The 16,660-nt window shown below is 38.6% G+C and overlaps 1 protein-coding gene across 3 annotated transcripts in view; it reads right to left on the bottom strand.

Moving 5' to 3' along the window:
- Positions 1 to 7,872: 7,872 nt before the first annotated feature.
- LOC132139554 (kelch-like protein 13) overlaps positions 7,873 to 16,660 on the bottom strand; it is a 51,100-nt gene continuing 42,312 nt past the window's right edge. For all 3 annotated transcript variants that reach the window (XM_059547997.1, XM_059547996.1, XM_059547994.1), the window contains 4 exons: positions 15,632 to 15,828; positions 14,753 to 15,548; positions 11,642 to 11,755; positions 7,873 to 9,177 (listed from right to left, as the gene is read on the bottom strand). In XM_059547997.1, the coding sequence (XP_059403980.1) occupies positions 8,684 to 9,177; positions 11,642 to 11,755; positions 14,753 to 15,548; positions 15,632 to 15,828 (1,601 nt within the window). In that variant the 3' untranslated portion in view covers positions 7,873 to 8,683. The remainder of the gene's footprint in view (positions 9,178 to 11,641; positions 11,756 to 14,752; positions 15,549 to 15,631; positions 15,829 to 16,660) is intronic.

Consider the following 16,660-nt stretch of genomic DNA (forward strand, 5'->3'; position numbering starts at 1 on the left):
TATTCCTCTGAAGGCTGGCATGGCCTTGTCACAAACACTACCTCAATCCGTGCCCAGTAAGTCTATGAATAATTTAAAATCATTTTGTCAGGGACGGGACGGCTGCCAGCTCGGCTAGGCCAGGGCAGTTTGAGCAGCCAGCACCATGACAACAGCCCCCTCAGCCAATCAGAGACAGAAGCAGAGCTGCCCCAGATCCACAAATCCCACACTGTGGCTGGACAGGAGAAAAAGAAGCTGGATATCAGCCATCAAAAGAAACTTCAGTGTCATCACACAACTGCAGTTAAAACAGTCTCTCAGTATTAGAGACAAAAATTAAAAATACTATATACAAAAAATCTCTATAGATTTTTTTCAAGCAACTATATGTATTATTATTATTATTATTATTTTTTTTACTTTGAAATAGCAGTTTCAAAATCATCCTGAAGGTACACTGACTTGTAATAAGATGAATGTCTTGTGTATTTTTCAAAACTACATTTAGTTTGCTTTAACTGATACTTGGAATAGACTAGTAGGCTGCAGCCTATAATATATTATTGTACAATTAATATTTTAATTTTGGTAGTGCTATCATAGTTTGTGATGGAGTAACACTAGGTTAAAGGGGATATAACACACAGTTTCTGCCAATCTCGTGTTAATCTTGAGTACCTATAGAGTAGTACTGTATCCTTCATATCTCTGAAGAGTCTTTAGTTTTATCAGATTTATAAAAGAAAAATACAGCTTTACGATTCTCTTCGAAAGCAGCCGAGCTCCTTCAGGCGTGCAGTGGGCGGGGTTTAAGAGTCGCGAGCACGCGCAGCTTTTCCTTAAAATCATCTGACTGGAAGCTGTGAAATCGACATAAATAAAACAGGAACAAATACTTTATTGCATTCAATCAGTTATGACTAACAATCAGATCCAACCATACATATCTGATCCAGAATCGGATCCTGAGTCAGAAATTGCACTTCAGGAACAGCAGCAGCAAGGACGAAAGCAGGTGTATGTATTTAAGGTGTATTTAATATGGTTAAATAAGGACTGTAACTTACTCATTTGCTTAGCGACTATTGGTATTTAAATATATTTAAACACACAATGCATTGCATTGTCCCTGAATGTTTGTGTTGAACGTATCGGCACTTACACACAGATTGCCAACATAACACAGAAATTGTTTTACCCACTGCCTGCAGTTTCGACTCATAACCGGGATCTTTTATCACTGGGACTGCTCCATCTTCATTATCAAAAGATCTGCAAACCCCGCGTTGAACTGGGCCTTATTTGTAAAACATTAATCACTGAAACAAATACTCAACTCCCGGAAAAACAAACTGCATCCACTGTTCCCATAACATGGATTTCTTTGGGAAGCTGAACAAGGTTATCTTTCCCTCACAACAAAAAACACACTTCTTTGGAGACAGTCTTCTGAGAAAGTCCTGTACAGCGCTGCTGACGACGTCCATAACCTGAATGAAGCACGTAATGTTGATAGGCTGCTCTTGCTCTCGCGCTGGTTGACTTACGTGCTCTTCTGTGAGAAGTGACCATATAAGGAATTCCACCTTTCATGATGTCATGAAAGGAGTGTAGGCCTACATGGCACTCAGTGTTGCAAACGTATCAATTTTTTTGCCATATTGAGCAACTTTCCAGACTACCCTAGCAACTTTTTTTTTTTTCAAGAGCACCTAGCAACAATTTTAGCTATTTTAAAAAAAAAATTGGCAACTTTTAGCAACTTTTGTAAAGTGACTCAAATGATAAAAGGCACATATTTTCAACTAAATTACACAAAAAAGAAACCATACAGCTAACCAGCCAAGCAGCACATCAACCTGGAGAGAGCTGGAGAAAGATGCCTAGCAGTACAAACCTCAAATATGCTTTAAGTTGCTAGTTCCGACTGGTCAATAATACAGTATATGCACCTTTATGATACAGCATGTTATTAGCTTGTATATATAATTGTTGTTCAGTTAGGTACACTGTAAGAAAAAATATGTAGAAACACTGAAAAGGTACTAGTCATTTTCTGCCAGGATGTTATCCTTTAAGTTGTAACCCTTTAACCTTAAAACACAAAATACAGTGTAGAATTTAAAACACAGGTAAAACACCTGTGAAATATAAATATGGATTGTACCTTCATATTAACAATACATTGTATTGTATTTTTACATACGTTTGTGTACTGCTTAAAACTATAATTAAGAATGTGCAGTTTTACTAGTTAATAAGAAAATACATGTGTAACTGTTCAATAATTAAATGTTGTAAAAAAAATCGGATCATAAAGATGTTACAAATTTAAATATTTTATGTTTTATTATTTTTATGAACAAATAACATTAAAAAATATATTTTGCTGAGATTTTAGTAATCTCGTGTATTCTATGTAAAAACGCTGTTTTTTGTAATGGTTATGCAATGACATCATCACGCAATGACATCACAATGTCATTTAGCAACTTTTAGCAATAAATCGATCTGCATTTAGCAACTTCCCCTGAAAATTAGTTGGCAATGCGGGAAATAATCTTTGTCATACATCCAACTCCTTTCTTTAAACTTTGGCCATGTTTAGCATGAGAATACAACTTTTAAACAGTGTAAATAACTCAGAATGCATGAAACTCTATTAGACCTCCCATTTAATTTAACAGTTGGAGCCTGAATTTTATGCATTTTCACCAAAAGTGCCAACTGCTCAAGTAAATAATTATTCATTTTCCCCACTTACGCATTTCTGTTCTTTTTTAAAGATTTTACAAGGCTTTTTTTTTTGTTGCTATTTTTGATTCAGTCATATTTTGAATCATACTCCAGTCAACCAGTTTTCATCTATTAAATCATAAATCAAACATTTTCTAACAAACAAAAATACGACTGCAGCCATTTAAAATGAATTTAAATTTAGCAGTTTGTTTGAGCAGTTTGTTCATAGCAGTTTGTTCTTTTGCTTCTTTCTAAAGCACATCTGAAGTTGGCCCGACACTGAACTCTGCGTTACATGCTGCTGGACTGAAGTGCCTCTTTTAGGCCTTTACTGCACAGACAGGTCTCACATTAATCTGGAGTTCAGTTCAGGCCTGAGGTGAGCGCAGTTGCTACTCTCTTCTGTACTGCACACACGTCAGAAATGTGCCTATTTCAGGATATAAATCAATCATACAAATAGCATATAATTTTTTACAGTTACAGAAAAAAAACATTTGTAGGATCACCTGAAGGCCTTGTCAGTGTATCTGTTAAAAGTGAATAAATAAAGCTTCAACATGCAAGGACCTGTGGTGTGTGTGGTGTTCAGGAGAACAGATACATCAACCTCAGTTCTAAAAAATGTTTATATGTCAGATTTTATCATGGTGTCAGCTGATATAAACTGTCATGTCATATGTCATAACATGTTTGTATCACGCTGGTGTAGTCAACACACCCAGGACTGAATTTCTATTTTCACTTCAGTTCGCTTTGCTTCTTCAGTGACAGCAGATGACAAGAAGGATAAAATTACAGGCAACCATAACATCAAAATGATGTCCTCCTGATCTGTTTGATCTATGAACTTTTCTACTTTTTTCTCTGGACTGATTTCTTCCTTTATCTGTCAGTAATGGATCCACCATCATTTTGGAAAGAAAAAAAAAGCCAATAAGACATATAGAAGGGCTCCTAAAATGCATTAGGAGACTTACAATTGTTTTAAAATGATATAAAAATTCATAATAAATATGATTTTATTTTAATAATAAATGTAATAGCTTATAAATATATATTTCATTAATATATATTATTTCTAGTTATATAATATGTATTATATGTATCTGTGTCTATTATAGATATTAATTTATTCTTTAGTCAGTGTAGTTCATATATTTTCTTTGTTTAATGTCATTTGCCCTGTTTTTTTTTAATGTATAAATAAGATGATTATATAAAAAATAAGGTCATATGATAATTGGTTATAATTTTTGCACAAATAGTACAAATATATGAATCAAAATGTTCCTAGTTTCAGCACGTACATATGTCAATGATCACAATAATATTTCTGGTACATTATATGTACAACTAGTGTAAAAGTTCAAAATATTCAATTTACACTGAATGAGTAGCTTCAATTAAAATGCCAACAGAAAGCAGTCCTACTGTTATCAGCTTTTTTTCCTGAGTGTTACAGAACCATGAGAATGCCATGATTATGATGTTTGTATCTATGAGATTAACTACAGAATATCTGAAACAGGATGCAGTTTTGTGGTGTTTAAGACATCCCTGTCACTCCTGAGTGGCTCCGTCACATGACCCTGAGTGCTGTCTGGCTCTGCCCAGAGGCTCTGGGATGCATGACCATAGGACAGCACAGCAGTTCACTGACTCCGCAGGGGCATCCAAATCATTACACACACAGGTCACCCAAAGATGGAAATGGAGAGAGAGAACAGAAAGTGTTCCGAGGAGTGCGAAGACAGAAACTGTGTCGCTGAGACTGTTTCATGTCAGTGAGTGACGCTATAAATGACTGCTGCTGACAAGTTTTTAATCAAGATTTGCTTTGGTGTCTGAAGGCTCAAAGATTAAAAACATGAATATAACAAATGAGCACAGTGCAAATGTTTTGTTTCTGTCAGTGAAGCTTTCAGACATGACAAATATAACAATCCCCATGAAGCCTGGCAGCAAGACTGTGTGTGAGAACAGAAACTGGGCATGCATAAGGTTTGATTAGACACTTTAGGCCAAAAAGTAGAAATAATATGATTATCTGATTAACAAATAATATCAATCAAATATTTGGGAAGTTTTTTTTTTTAGTAGTCTCTTATGCTCACTAAAGCTGCTTCTAATTGAATATACATAATAAAACAGTAAAATTGTTTAATACTACAATCTAAAAGACCTGTTTTTCTATTTGAATATACTTTAAAATGTCATTTACAGTATTTCTGTGATGCAAAGCTGAATTTTCAGCATCATTCCTCCAGTCTTCAGAAATCATTCTAATATGCTGATTTGCTGCTCAAGAAAACATTTCTTAATATTATCAATGTTGAAAATAGTTGTTCTTTAAAACGTTTGTGGAAAGCATGATACATATTTTCAGGATTCATTCATGAAAGTTCAAAAGAACATTTGTTTGAAATAGTAAACTTTTGTAACAAATATTCTCTCACTTGTCCTTGAAATATAAAAGTTTTAATTTCCTTAAAAAAAATATATATTTTTGAACAATATTATGCTTTATATAAAAAAAAAACCTCAAGAGCACTCAAGAGGCTCGCTGTGGATCTCTCCAGTCCAGCTGTGCTTCAGACATAAAAGACAATAATTTATAATCTCAGAAATATTATTTTTTTGCAGATTTAATGAAAATTAATAGCCTTGAAGATAACAAAGCAACACATACACGCATATCTGGTTCAATGGATGATATAGAGGTTTTCTTTTAGGAGAAAACACAAGTCGCCTTTCAGAGACATCCAAAGTAATGTGATTTATCGGTTGACAATCATTCTAAATCACTTGCTGATAGAGTTGCATTAGAAAGATGACAGATTGAAAGAAGAGGAGAGACAGAGTGAGACTGCATAAGGTCATAAAGTGGTTCATATGTCTTGAAAACGTGTATCCTCTATGGATTGTATTTTTGGAAACAAAGCAACTCATTAAAAACAGAAACACACAAATTTGTTGCCAAGAGTGGCAGTCTGAGACTGAGACAGTCACATTGCTCATCCTGCAAACCTGCACTTTAACTTTAGTCTGATTCAGAGAATTCATTATCTTACAATGACATAAAGCACAGTTCTTACAAAGGTTTCAAGACATTGCTCAGGGGCTTTTGATCGATGGTTTCTAGTTAAAAATACTAGTATTACAAACTTTTTCATACACACCTATCATTTCACCTCAAAAGACATTGATTCATCAGCTGGCGTTGTATGGATTTTCATCATGTTTTTAAACATATATCATATATTCAAGGTCATATATACTTACTTGACATACTCATAGAGATGGATTATTTCTTCTTATTATTATGTTCTTCCCAAGAAAATAAGTCGTATACATCTGACATGGGATGAAGAAAGTGAGTAAATAATGAAAGAATTGTTATTTTTTGGTGGAGTTGCCCTTTAAATGGGGGTGGGGAACAAAAAACATAATATGATGACTAATCCTGTTTTTATGGAGGACAGCTGGGATTATGGGTGCAAGGCGTCCGCTGTAGAGCTACATTTAGCAGAGAATTGCAGTGCTTTAAAACCTGCCCCTTTTCTAATAGTAACAGCGTTACTGTCCACACACACTCTTGATGCTTTCATCTGTGGTTGCCCTTGACCCTGCATTTAGTACGGTTTTCCCATGAGGCTTTAATGCAATTTAGAACAACAGATGCAGCTCAGGGCCACAACACCAATGAGGCCAGAAAGTCCCCATGCACACATACACTCACTCCAGCTGCCTATCAAATGTATAAACTAATGCCTGTGACACACACTGACACAACTAATCAGAGGAGTTGATTATGATTGACTAACTAGAGCACAATGGGTTAATAACCAATGTAAACTGTGTACTTGATGGTGCCCTACAGGGCTTAGAGCAAGTGTGGGCCGAGCCCTGTGCCCCATTTAAATTGTAATAGATTAGTGACCATATGTTTTGTCTGGAGGCCACACACACTCACACAGATGGTAGTTCACCTGGGGACCACCGGAACAACGGGCTGAGCCAAACACCTGGGTGAGACAAAGAGAAGCAAGCACAACAAATGTCATGAATGGTAGATTATATTGTACAATACTTCTCCAGTGTTGATTTTAGGAAAAGCGGCCTAAAAGCGATATGCAGAATTACTTTTAACACTATTGCTATATAACCAACAGGTGGAGCTATCATCAAATTGAATACTAAAGTAATCAATGACATTGAGTATACTTGTAAGAATTATTTTTTCTCAACTCAGAAGTTAGTTTTTATTTATTTTTGTGTGATTTTGGATTATTGCAGAAAATAAGCTCTGTGAGCACTTAAAGTTTAGGAAATATCCTTATATATTTTGAACTTTAAAAACAATCGCCAAAGTTAAAACAAAGCACTAAAGTTAGGTCATAAACTATTAAACTTCTGACAACTCTGGTGTTCTGCGATTTGGAAAGTTAAAACCGTTTAAAGGGTTAAAACAATGCTGTCAAAGCAAACTAGTTCATTCCTGTTCAGCATAATGACTTTTAATGTTCTTGACAACCTTTGTAGTCTTATTTAGTCAGTTATCAACCGCCTTTTTCAGGACATGAAAAAAATTTTTTTTCAATTGAAGCCATATACATGTATTTTATTGTTGTAGAATAAAATGTGAAAATATCTTGAGCTTTTGCTCAGGTCCCTAACCAGATGAAACTGTGATTTCACCATGAAAAGAACCACAAACCATTCAAATACACCAGAAAATAACAACCTGCTTTTAAAAGTGACACAGCTTTATTCTGTCTTATGGTCACACACTATCTTGCATGTCCACACTTATTTTAGCATGCGTTGATGATGTGGACTGTACTGAACTCTTCAGAACGCCTTGGTGTCTCGGGCCATGATAGCCCATTCAAGTCCATATTAAACAGACTCTTCACGTAACTGTTGAAGTGGATTCTTGATTATAAAATGGATTCTTCTGATCCTAGATGCTGACTGGTCAACAACGGCTATGTTCAAACATACAGTTGTGTAGCTAACCTTGAATAAAAGCAATATGGCACTCAAGCCCATTATGTATTTTAAAGACAATATATGATGTTGATGGCCAGTGTATAGAAAAAGCTTTTAAGAAAGCTGAGAACTAAATGAAAATCAAACCAACACTAATTTTTTTTCCTCAAAATCTTGTTTATTAAATTTAGAAAACACAATTCTGTTAATGGTTCATAATAACAGCAGGAGTAGAGAAATGAAATATCAGTTAGGCAGGGAGGGATGGGGGCAGGCCAACCCCTGAGTTTAAAACCGTTTCCTCATCCTGTGGTCAAAGGTCAACTAACCCCCTGAGAGAGACAAGAGAATGAGGGTAAAAAACTGGGCAAAGGGTCAGAGTGGACAGAAACGGGAAAAATGAGCAGGCATGATGGAGAGAGAGAGAGAGAGAGAGAATAGTGAGGGGGTAGGCGACCTCAGAGCAGGTAGGATCAGGGAAACATAGTCTTCATAGCAAAACTCTGGAGACTCAGGTAGAAAAGTTGAATTGCAAAGTCATTTGTTGTTCAAGTTACGGTTATTCCTGCCAAAAGAGACAAAACAAACCCCCCAAATGCAATGTTCACATTTAGTTACACCCAACCCTGGGAGTGCTTCCATTTTTCTTTCTCATCAAGAGGGGACTGAAGAATGGATGAGGCGAAGGGATGAGGAAGAGAAGTGGAATCGTTCGAGGGGTGGGATGGGGTTTCACCACAGACACCATTGAAACGTAGATCAGTGGGGAGTGCAAACATTGTCTTTTTCCTGTGGGAACAGAGAGAGATAGAGAGAGAGAGAGAGAGAGAGAGAGAGAGAGAGAGAGAGAGAGAACAAGAGAGACTGCAGAGTGATGGGAGTTGGAATCACTCATCCATCTGGCATGTCTTGTCAACCAATCCGTCTATTTATTCCTTTGTCTCTCTCACTCTCCCTCCATCCATTCTCAAGGAGCCGACAGAGGAGACTCGCAGTTTGGTGAGCCGGAGAGCGAGAGGTCCTCGGGCGGAAATACGGTCAGAGTGCAGGCTCTGATACCGCCGAGGGACTCGGGCAAGTCAAACACTTTGTGCCATTCGTCCTTCTCAGGGTCGTATTTCTGAACAATCTCCACCATGCAGCGGTTGTTCCACGAGTAGCCGCCCACCACGTAGATCTTGTTCTCAAACACAGCCACGCCCACATCGCTCTGCCCTCGAAGCATGGCGGCGATCGGCGTCCACAGGTCCAGGGCGGGACTGTAGTACTCGCAGCTCAGCACGTCGTCATAGTCGCTTGTGCCCCGGAAATGGTTTCCTCCAATGACGTAGAGGCGGTCGCCCACCGTGCACATGCAGTGCAGGCCACGGACCGTGGTCATGGGAGCCTTCTGAGACCACTTATCAGCGTCAGGGTCGAAGCACATGAGCTCCTTCTGAAAGGTGTCGTGGGTTATTCCACCTGCACAACAAACCGCAGAGAGAATTCACATCACATCTCACACCTTGTGTGTGCACGCTCCTGAAAGCATTAGATATACACAACAAGACATGAATAATGCAGAATGTGTGCACGGAAACTCTCTCAAGGCCTGCTGAGGAAAGAGTTAAGATTGAATAATGCATCTTTGAAAACACACGCACACACACAAACAAGTCCGCACACCCACTGAAATGAACTAGAGTAGGAAGCGGACGAAAAAACAGGACATGTCTACAGGGAGGGTTGAAAATAAAGAGAACCATCCCATCAGGCACCTGGGCATCAGCCAACCCGACCCCTCCCTTCTCTTCCTCCTCTCTCCATCCCTCCTATTTTTGCCCTCTAACTCTTTATCCATCTATCCATCCAGCCATTCTAGTCTTTACTAAGAGATGAGAATGATTCACTCACAAACACACACACTTTCTCACTCTCCGCCTCCAGTGCATCTGTATGAATCAAAACACAAATAAAGCCGAAAAAGAAGAAAGTCTGAAGTGAAATGATGAGGAAACAGGCACAGGCGAGAGGATGAGGTAAGATTAGGGTAAGGAGAAGGAGAAGGACAGATGATGACAGAGAACAAACATGAGGCAGCACATAACATCAGACCGTGTCATGCATGCACACTACAGCTCATCTGAGTGCACAGCTTCATGACCCATATAACTGAGAGAGAGAGCGAGAGAGAGAGAGAGAGAGAGGCATGCAGTAAGGACACAGACACCAGATGAAAAACAAAAGGATCAGCAATTCCCAAAATACTCCAGAGAAAAAGCGTAGGTGGAGGAGAGGAAGGAGGGAAAGAAGTGTGAGAATCAATGTAAATGTGTGTATGTACATCACTAGAAAAGACTTGCATGAATAAATACACAATGCTTGAGGCAGAGCAGTTTGAGAGAGTGACTTGGAGGAGGGTTTTATATTTTGTGTGCAGTTTTGAAGAGATTGTTTTTACAACAGCTATTAACTCTCCAGAAATGTCACACTGACATTTTTCATTAGCTCCATTCAGAAAGCATTCAACATTTTTGAGTGAAAGAGTATTCAGCCTGGAAAAAAGATACATTGGGACGGGATTTTATCCATTTGGATTCGACTGGACTCTAAATATGACATAATACTGTTAACATTAATTTTCTCCATCCACATGGCCTTGTATGTCCATAGAAAACACTTGTTTAGAGGCAGATAAATAAATAGTATTTTAAAAATGGCAAAAAATAAAAATAATAGTATATGTATATAAAAGATAGAAAATAAATACTACATAATAATACTAAACTAATTTTTGCCTACAGTGACAGAGTGCACACACATGTTTAGGAGTTGCTGGAGGGTTGAATGAGACTCATCCGTCTCATGCTTGTGTAAAAGGAAAAGCTAACTTCTGGAGAGGTAAATGTGTGTGTGGGAGAAGACGACAGAAAGCCTTGAGCAGCATTATCACAGTTCCCTTCATGTGTGTGTGATCACACTCCTCCTACATACCTCAGTGTTCATTATCACACAGAAACACACTTCTCTGATTCATGTCATCACTACATCTCCTCCTCTCGCCATCCTATCCAACCAACCATCTCTCTCTCCGTTTATCATTCTCAGTGAAAGTAGGACTCATCTCCATAAAGCAGCATTTGACCTGCAATCCTGTAAAGTGAGCATGCGACGGGAACAATCCTACACAGGACAGGTTAACATCCTGTGAGAGGGAGTCTGTGTGTTCCTCTGTTTAGAGAAGCTCATTTCTTGCCATCTGAAAGTGCTTCTGTGTGACAGAGGGAACACACACACACACACTGATCTATGGAGGATCAGTTTGTGTGTGTGGTGAGAACATCTCATTCTCACCCTCCAGATATTCCTCTTCCTGTCAGCGACACCTTACCAGCTACCTGATCTGTGACAATGTGTTTGAGAATGAGGACGAGTACGTGACTAACTTTGACTTTTTTTCTTGAATTGGTGCACATATTAAAAGGTGAAATGTGTGGTTTTAAGCTGTTCTTGTTGACTTTAAAACCGAAATAAATCAAATCGAATCTAGAGCTTGATGCTCAAAATATTTTTCCTTTAGATCAGGATTGTTTTCTTTCACATGACATATATACAACCAATCAAAAGTTTGGTTTCAGTTACAGTAAGATTTCTTTTTTGTTGAAAGAAATGAACACCTTTAGTCAGGAAGAATACATTAAACTAATAAAAATGACAGTAAAAACAGTTATAAAAATATTTATAATTTCTTCCCCAAAAATATTAAGCAGCACAAATGTCCTGAATATTGTTAAAATGTTTGTTGAGCAGCAAATCATCATAGTTGAAAGATTTCTGAAGGGTCATGTGACACTGAAGACTGGAGGAATGACTGCTGAAAACTGACAATAATAAATTACAACAAATGTCCTCAAGACTAACAAACATAAAGATATGTGACAGGTACCTGAAATATACATGTATCCTCCGTAAACAGTGCCTGCGTGTCCATAATGCGGCTCGTTCATTTTGGCCACATACATCCATTCGTTTGTCCTGGGGTTATAACTCTCCACAGTTGCTGGAGAAAGACGAGAGACAGTGAGAATTAGAGATGAAGCATGAATGCCAATAAAGATGACTAGACTAACAGCCGAGCTCCAATGGATCCAAGAAGAGGTCTAAAGGGGACAGAAAATGAGTTCTTGTACATTAGTCATGCTCTCACAAACACAGAGAACAGGGATGATTTAGTGCTCAATTATACACAACCAATCTAGTGTACTTTCACAGCACACCGAACAGATGCAAGGTTAGATTCTGATGACCATTAATATTGGTTCACAGATGAACCAATCACAGAACAAGCACTTCATGCGGAGTCTGTCGTCCGGCTAAAAGATAGAAGGGTAATAAAATATAGCTTCTCCATCTAGCAGTTTATTAAATCAACTGCATTTAAAATCCTAAACAACTGCAGGTGGAAAATGAGTGGTCTGAAATAGAGCGGTGGAGGTTTATGACACTCACACTGATATCCATAGGATTTTAATTAAAGTGTCAGTGGAAAATAAATCAATAAAATCACATTTGTGCAGTGATTATGGGTATTTAAAGTAAAGATGGGTGCCCATTTGTTCATTATACTAAACAACAGCATAAGTTCATTGTCTACATAGTTTCTATCTATTAGTTCAAGGTTTTCTAAAACTGATGTGGTTGACTTTTCAATCGAACTGCCAAAAAGCAGCCAGTGTGGGCTAAAATTGTTCATTACAGTAACATACAGCACACAACTTAATAAAGACAGCCAGGAGAGTCTGTTTCTGTTCTGACTGAAACAAAAATACAACTCTCAGAGCTTCTTAAAGGCAAAATCAGTAAACTACGATCATAAATATAACCTGCACAACATTCATTCAGTCATTCTTCATTCACTCATTTGGGGGAAGTCGTGGCCTAGTGTTTAGAGAGTTTGACTCCTAACCCTATGGTTGTGGGTTTGAATCTCGGGCCGGCAATAACATGACTGAGGTGCCCTTAAACAAAAGGCACTGAACCCCCAACTGCTCCCCGGGTGCCGCAGCATAAATGACTGCCCACTGCTCCGGGTGTGTGTTCACAGTGTGTGTGTGTGTTCACTGCTCTGTGTGTGTGCACTTTGGATGGGTTAAATGCAGAGCACGGATTCTGATTATGGGTCACCATACTTGGCTGAATGTCACATCACTTTTTTTTTTTTTTTTTCACAACCCCATACATCAGGATCTGTCAGTCTACACTTACAATAACAGATGACCTCAAATTTTTTTTATAAAAAAAAAAACAAAACAAAAAAAACTGCATTATTTGTCATTCAGCATCTATGTAATAATTCCTAATTCCTGGGTAAGGTAGCTTTTAAAATCCATCACTTGTGATTGGTATTTAACTTCTGTTCCTGCAAATCTTTTACAGAGAGGGACAAATCAAACACACTGTGCAGCGGGCAAAGTCCTCAAACTGTACGGGGTAAAAAGATTAAATTCAACTCAAAGCAATAAATTCCACTTGACCGCCATGATGGTGGTCGCAACAGAAACAAGGGGCTTGAGTGTTGTCTGATAAACATGAGAAGGGCCCGTGTGCGGTGTGTGTGTGTGTCCATGTAAATTGGATGCAGAGGCTGTAAGTACGTTTTGTTTTTCTCTCACTGTGGAAGTCTCTCACTCTGTGTGACAGGTGTTTGTCTCTTTCCTGTCAATTTTTAACAGCTGTATATCTGGTCTGTGTGTTTGTGTGTATAGTAATGAGGAGCATTGCGGTGGATGATGAAGGTCATTTTTGGTTGTGAGGATGTGTTTGTACTCTTATGTTCTGGTGTTTTGCTGTGTGGAGCTGCCCCTGCGTTTTAATTACCCACGTTCCACTGGGGCATTCACCCTGTGAGAACTATCATCTCATGTTTAGCTCCACCTTTGCCTGATACAGTCATACAACCATAGCTGCTAGTATAAGACTATAAAGCTAACCGTGCCAAAAGCGAGAAATGTCTCTCCATATAACGGACATAAATCCTCTACACTATTCAGATTTTTTCCTGAAAGCTTTTTTTGGCAATGGCAATTAGTTTATGAGTTTGACGGTTTCTCACTTTGTTGTTTCCAGGGCACCCAAACGTATGTAGCCTGAAATGATCCAATATAAATTGGGATTTCATTTTTATGTATGTTCCTAAACGATTTAAAAACAAAACAAATTAAATATATTAATATTACAGTTAACCACATATGCTCAACGATATGCAGTAAAGTTATTATCATGATGAAGGCTCAATATAAAAATGGACCTCCAGCAACATGTAAAATCAGCCCGTATATTTTTTTAAATGTATCTTTCTGATCTTATTGTGAACAATTCATCCATGCATACATTTATTTAAGTAATAATGTTTCATCTAAATGTCATGGCTCAATCTTCCAGTGATATGACAGCCTTCTGCGATCTGATCCACTGCAAGCTTGCATTCAGATCTGTGTTAAACCAAAGAACAACTGATGGATAAAACCCAAGACTGTGCTCTACATTTATGAAGTTGCATCACAAAACACAATGGTGTCGGCACAAACCATGTTTATCCTCACTGCATGTAAATCAACATTTAATGTAGTCTAGGTTGTAATTTTTGATCTTGTGTAATTTTGTACATGGTTCTGAAGGTGGAGTTGATGTCATGTATCCTGTCCATGTTGGTATCTACCTTATTATGCTAGTTTCTACAGAAGTGATGAAAGCATTTTGAGTCACGGCTCACCAGTTGAGAACCACTGACATGATTAGCAACACCCCTTAGGGTGCAGCACTACTGACAAACCAGCTCTCCTTCAACATCAAGTCAAATCTTTCTAAAATTAGGACCAACCAAAAATACCAAGATCTTTTTAGCATTTCGGTTGTTGTTTTTTTTGCATCCACACATAATTAGTACTACAAGACACCTATTAATGTTATATTTACAAAACATGTCAACAATTGAAGCACAGCGTGTCCCTTGGAAATCTGTCCCCTGCTGTGAGACTAAAATCCTTTCCTGACTCACCCAGCTCTCCTGCAGCGTTTCTCCCGCCCACAGCGTATAGATGTCCTTTGAGAGCGCTCAGATGAAAAAAGGTCCTCTTCTCATTCAGACATGCCACCTGAATCCACTTGTTATACCTCGGGTCGTATCGAAACACGGTATCCACAGCGGTTTTACCTTTCGTGTCATAGTTACTCTGTCCCCCGACCACATACAAAAAGTTCCCGATCACTGCGATCCCGTGCTGGTAGCGTGGGGCGTCCATGGGTGCCAGTGCCTTCCATTCATGTGCTTTTTCGTCAAAAAGTCGCAACTCTTTACTTACAACTAGCTGTTGCCGTAGCACGCCCCCTAGTGTCACTAAATGGGTATTGTCTGAACGGATCACAGTTCGGTCCGACTGCATCACCGGCTGCATGTATGGCATCATCTGGTAGTTGCTGGCTTCTAATAAAAGATTAACACAAGTATTGTCCGTACGCATGAAGTCGACAGTTTGTACGTGGTTTATGAGTTCTGTCGGACTCATTAGGGGGAATCGGATATTGCGCATTAGCTTGGCGGCGTATTCCATGCGGCCTTCTTCGCAGCGTAACCAGCGGCACGCAGATTTGAACAGGTCCAGCTCGCTGCAGTGTTTTAGACTGTTGGAGGACAGCACAAATGCTAGACGTTCGAAAGGAAGTTTGACAAACTCGCCGGTGCCGAGTAGCGAGGGAAAATTCTTCAGGATAAAATTGTTGACGTATTTGTCCACCTCTGTGAGGTTGTAGGTGTTGGCGATGCGCCCCACCTCCACGCAGTTGTCCAGCGACACCTAAGAGGAGGGAGGAATTGTGTTTTCACATTACAAAATACATAAAAGCTTTCTCATTTGAAACAGTTTGAACAGTGTCCTACCCCAGAAATGAGAAAGACTTTGCAAAAGTCAAGGACAGGCAGGATCTGGAGGAAGCTAGCAGCCTCTAGGGTGTCCTGTAGGTTCTCCATGTTGAGAGAGAGTTTGGCGGTGTAAATGAAGTCAATAATCTTCTTTAGCCCTATTCGATTTACACCATGCAGCTTTATACACATCAAATCCTGCTCTTTCATTCCACCTGAGGACAAAAAAAGAAAAAGAGAGGAAGAGATGACGGGGGTGGGGGGGGGGGGGTGAAAGTGAGAGAGAATCAGTGCAAAGAAATATAAAAGCAAAACAGATATAAAAGGGCAAAAACAGATGAAGAGAACGCAGAAGAAAAGAATGGGGGAGGGATTGCCAAAAAACGTTGCAAACGAGCAGATCAAAAGCAGAGAGGGAAGAGTGACAAAAACAAAAAGGAGAATGAGGGAGAGGGGAAAAGAGAGAGAAGATAAGTGAGTCTCACTGCAAGCTGTCACCAATTCTCTTTGCAATGATAATTAGCCACTTATTCAAGAGCCACGTTTGAAATAAATCAAACCACTTTCATTAATTCAGATGTGACTCCTCAACTATACAGAGATGGAGAAAGAGAGAAGGAAAGAGAAAGAAAATGATAAGTAGAACACAAGGGGAGAATGGAAAAGTGACAGACAGCATTTACAGCTGTGCTGAAATGCTCAAGTGTGAGCAGGACTTTGATGGGCTTACAAACTTCACTGACCTATAAACAGATACAGCACACTTCTTAGCTATATACACATTCCATATACAACCGAACACGATTAGTGTGTTTGTGCACATAATCACAGTTAATCAGAAGATTACGTATAGATATTGTAACGTGTAAAGCAATATTACATATGTGTTCTGAGTTTGTCACACAACAGAAAAATGTGTTATTAACCCAGTCAAATTTGAATGATAAAAGACTGCCAAGAAAATAAAATAAGTTTAAAATAAGTGATCAAAATCTTGAAAAAAAGCAGTATTGCTCTCAAATGCTTGTGGGAATGTCCTCTGTCTGC

Source organism: Carassius carassius, chromosome 4 (assembly GCF_963082965.1).
Source record: "Carassius carassius chromosome 4, fCarCar2.1, whole genome shotgun sequence".
Lineage (NCBI taxonomy): Eukaryota > Metazoa > Chordata > Actinopteri > Cypriniformes > Cyprinidae > Carassius > Carassius carassius.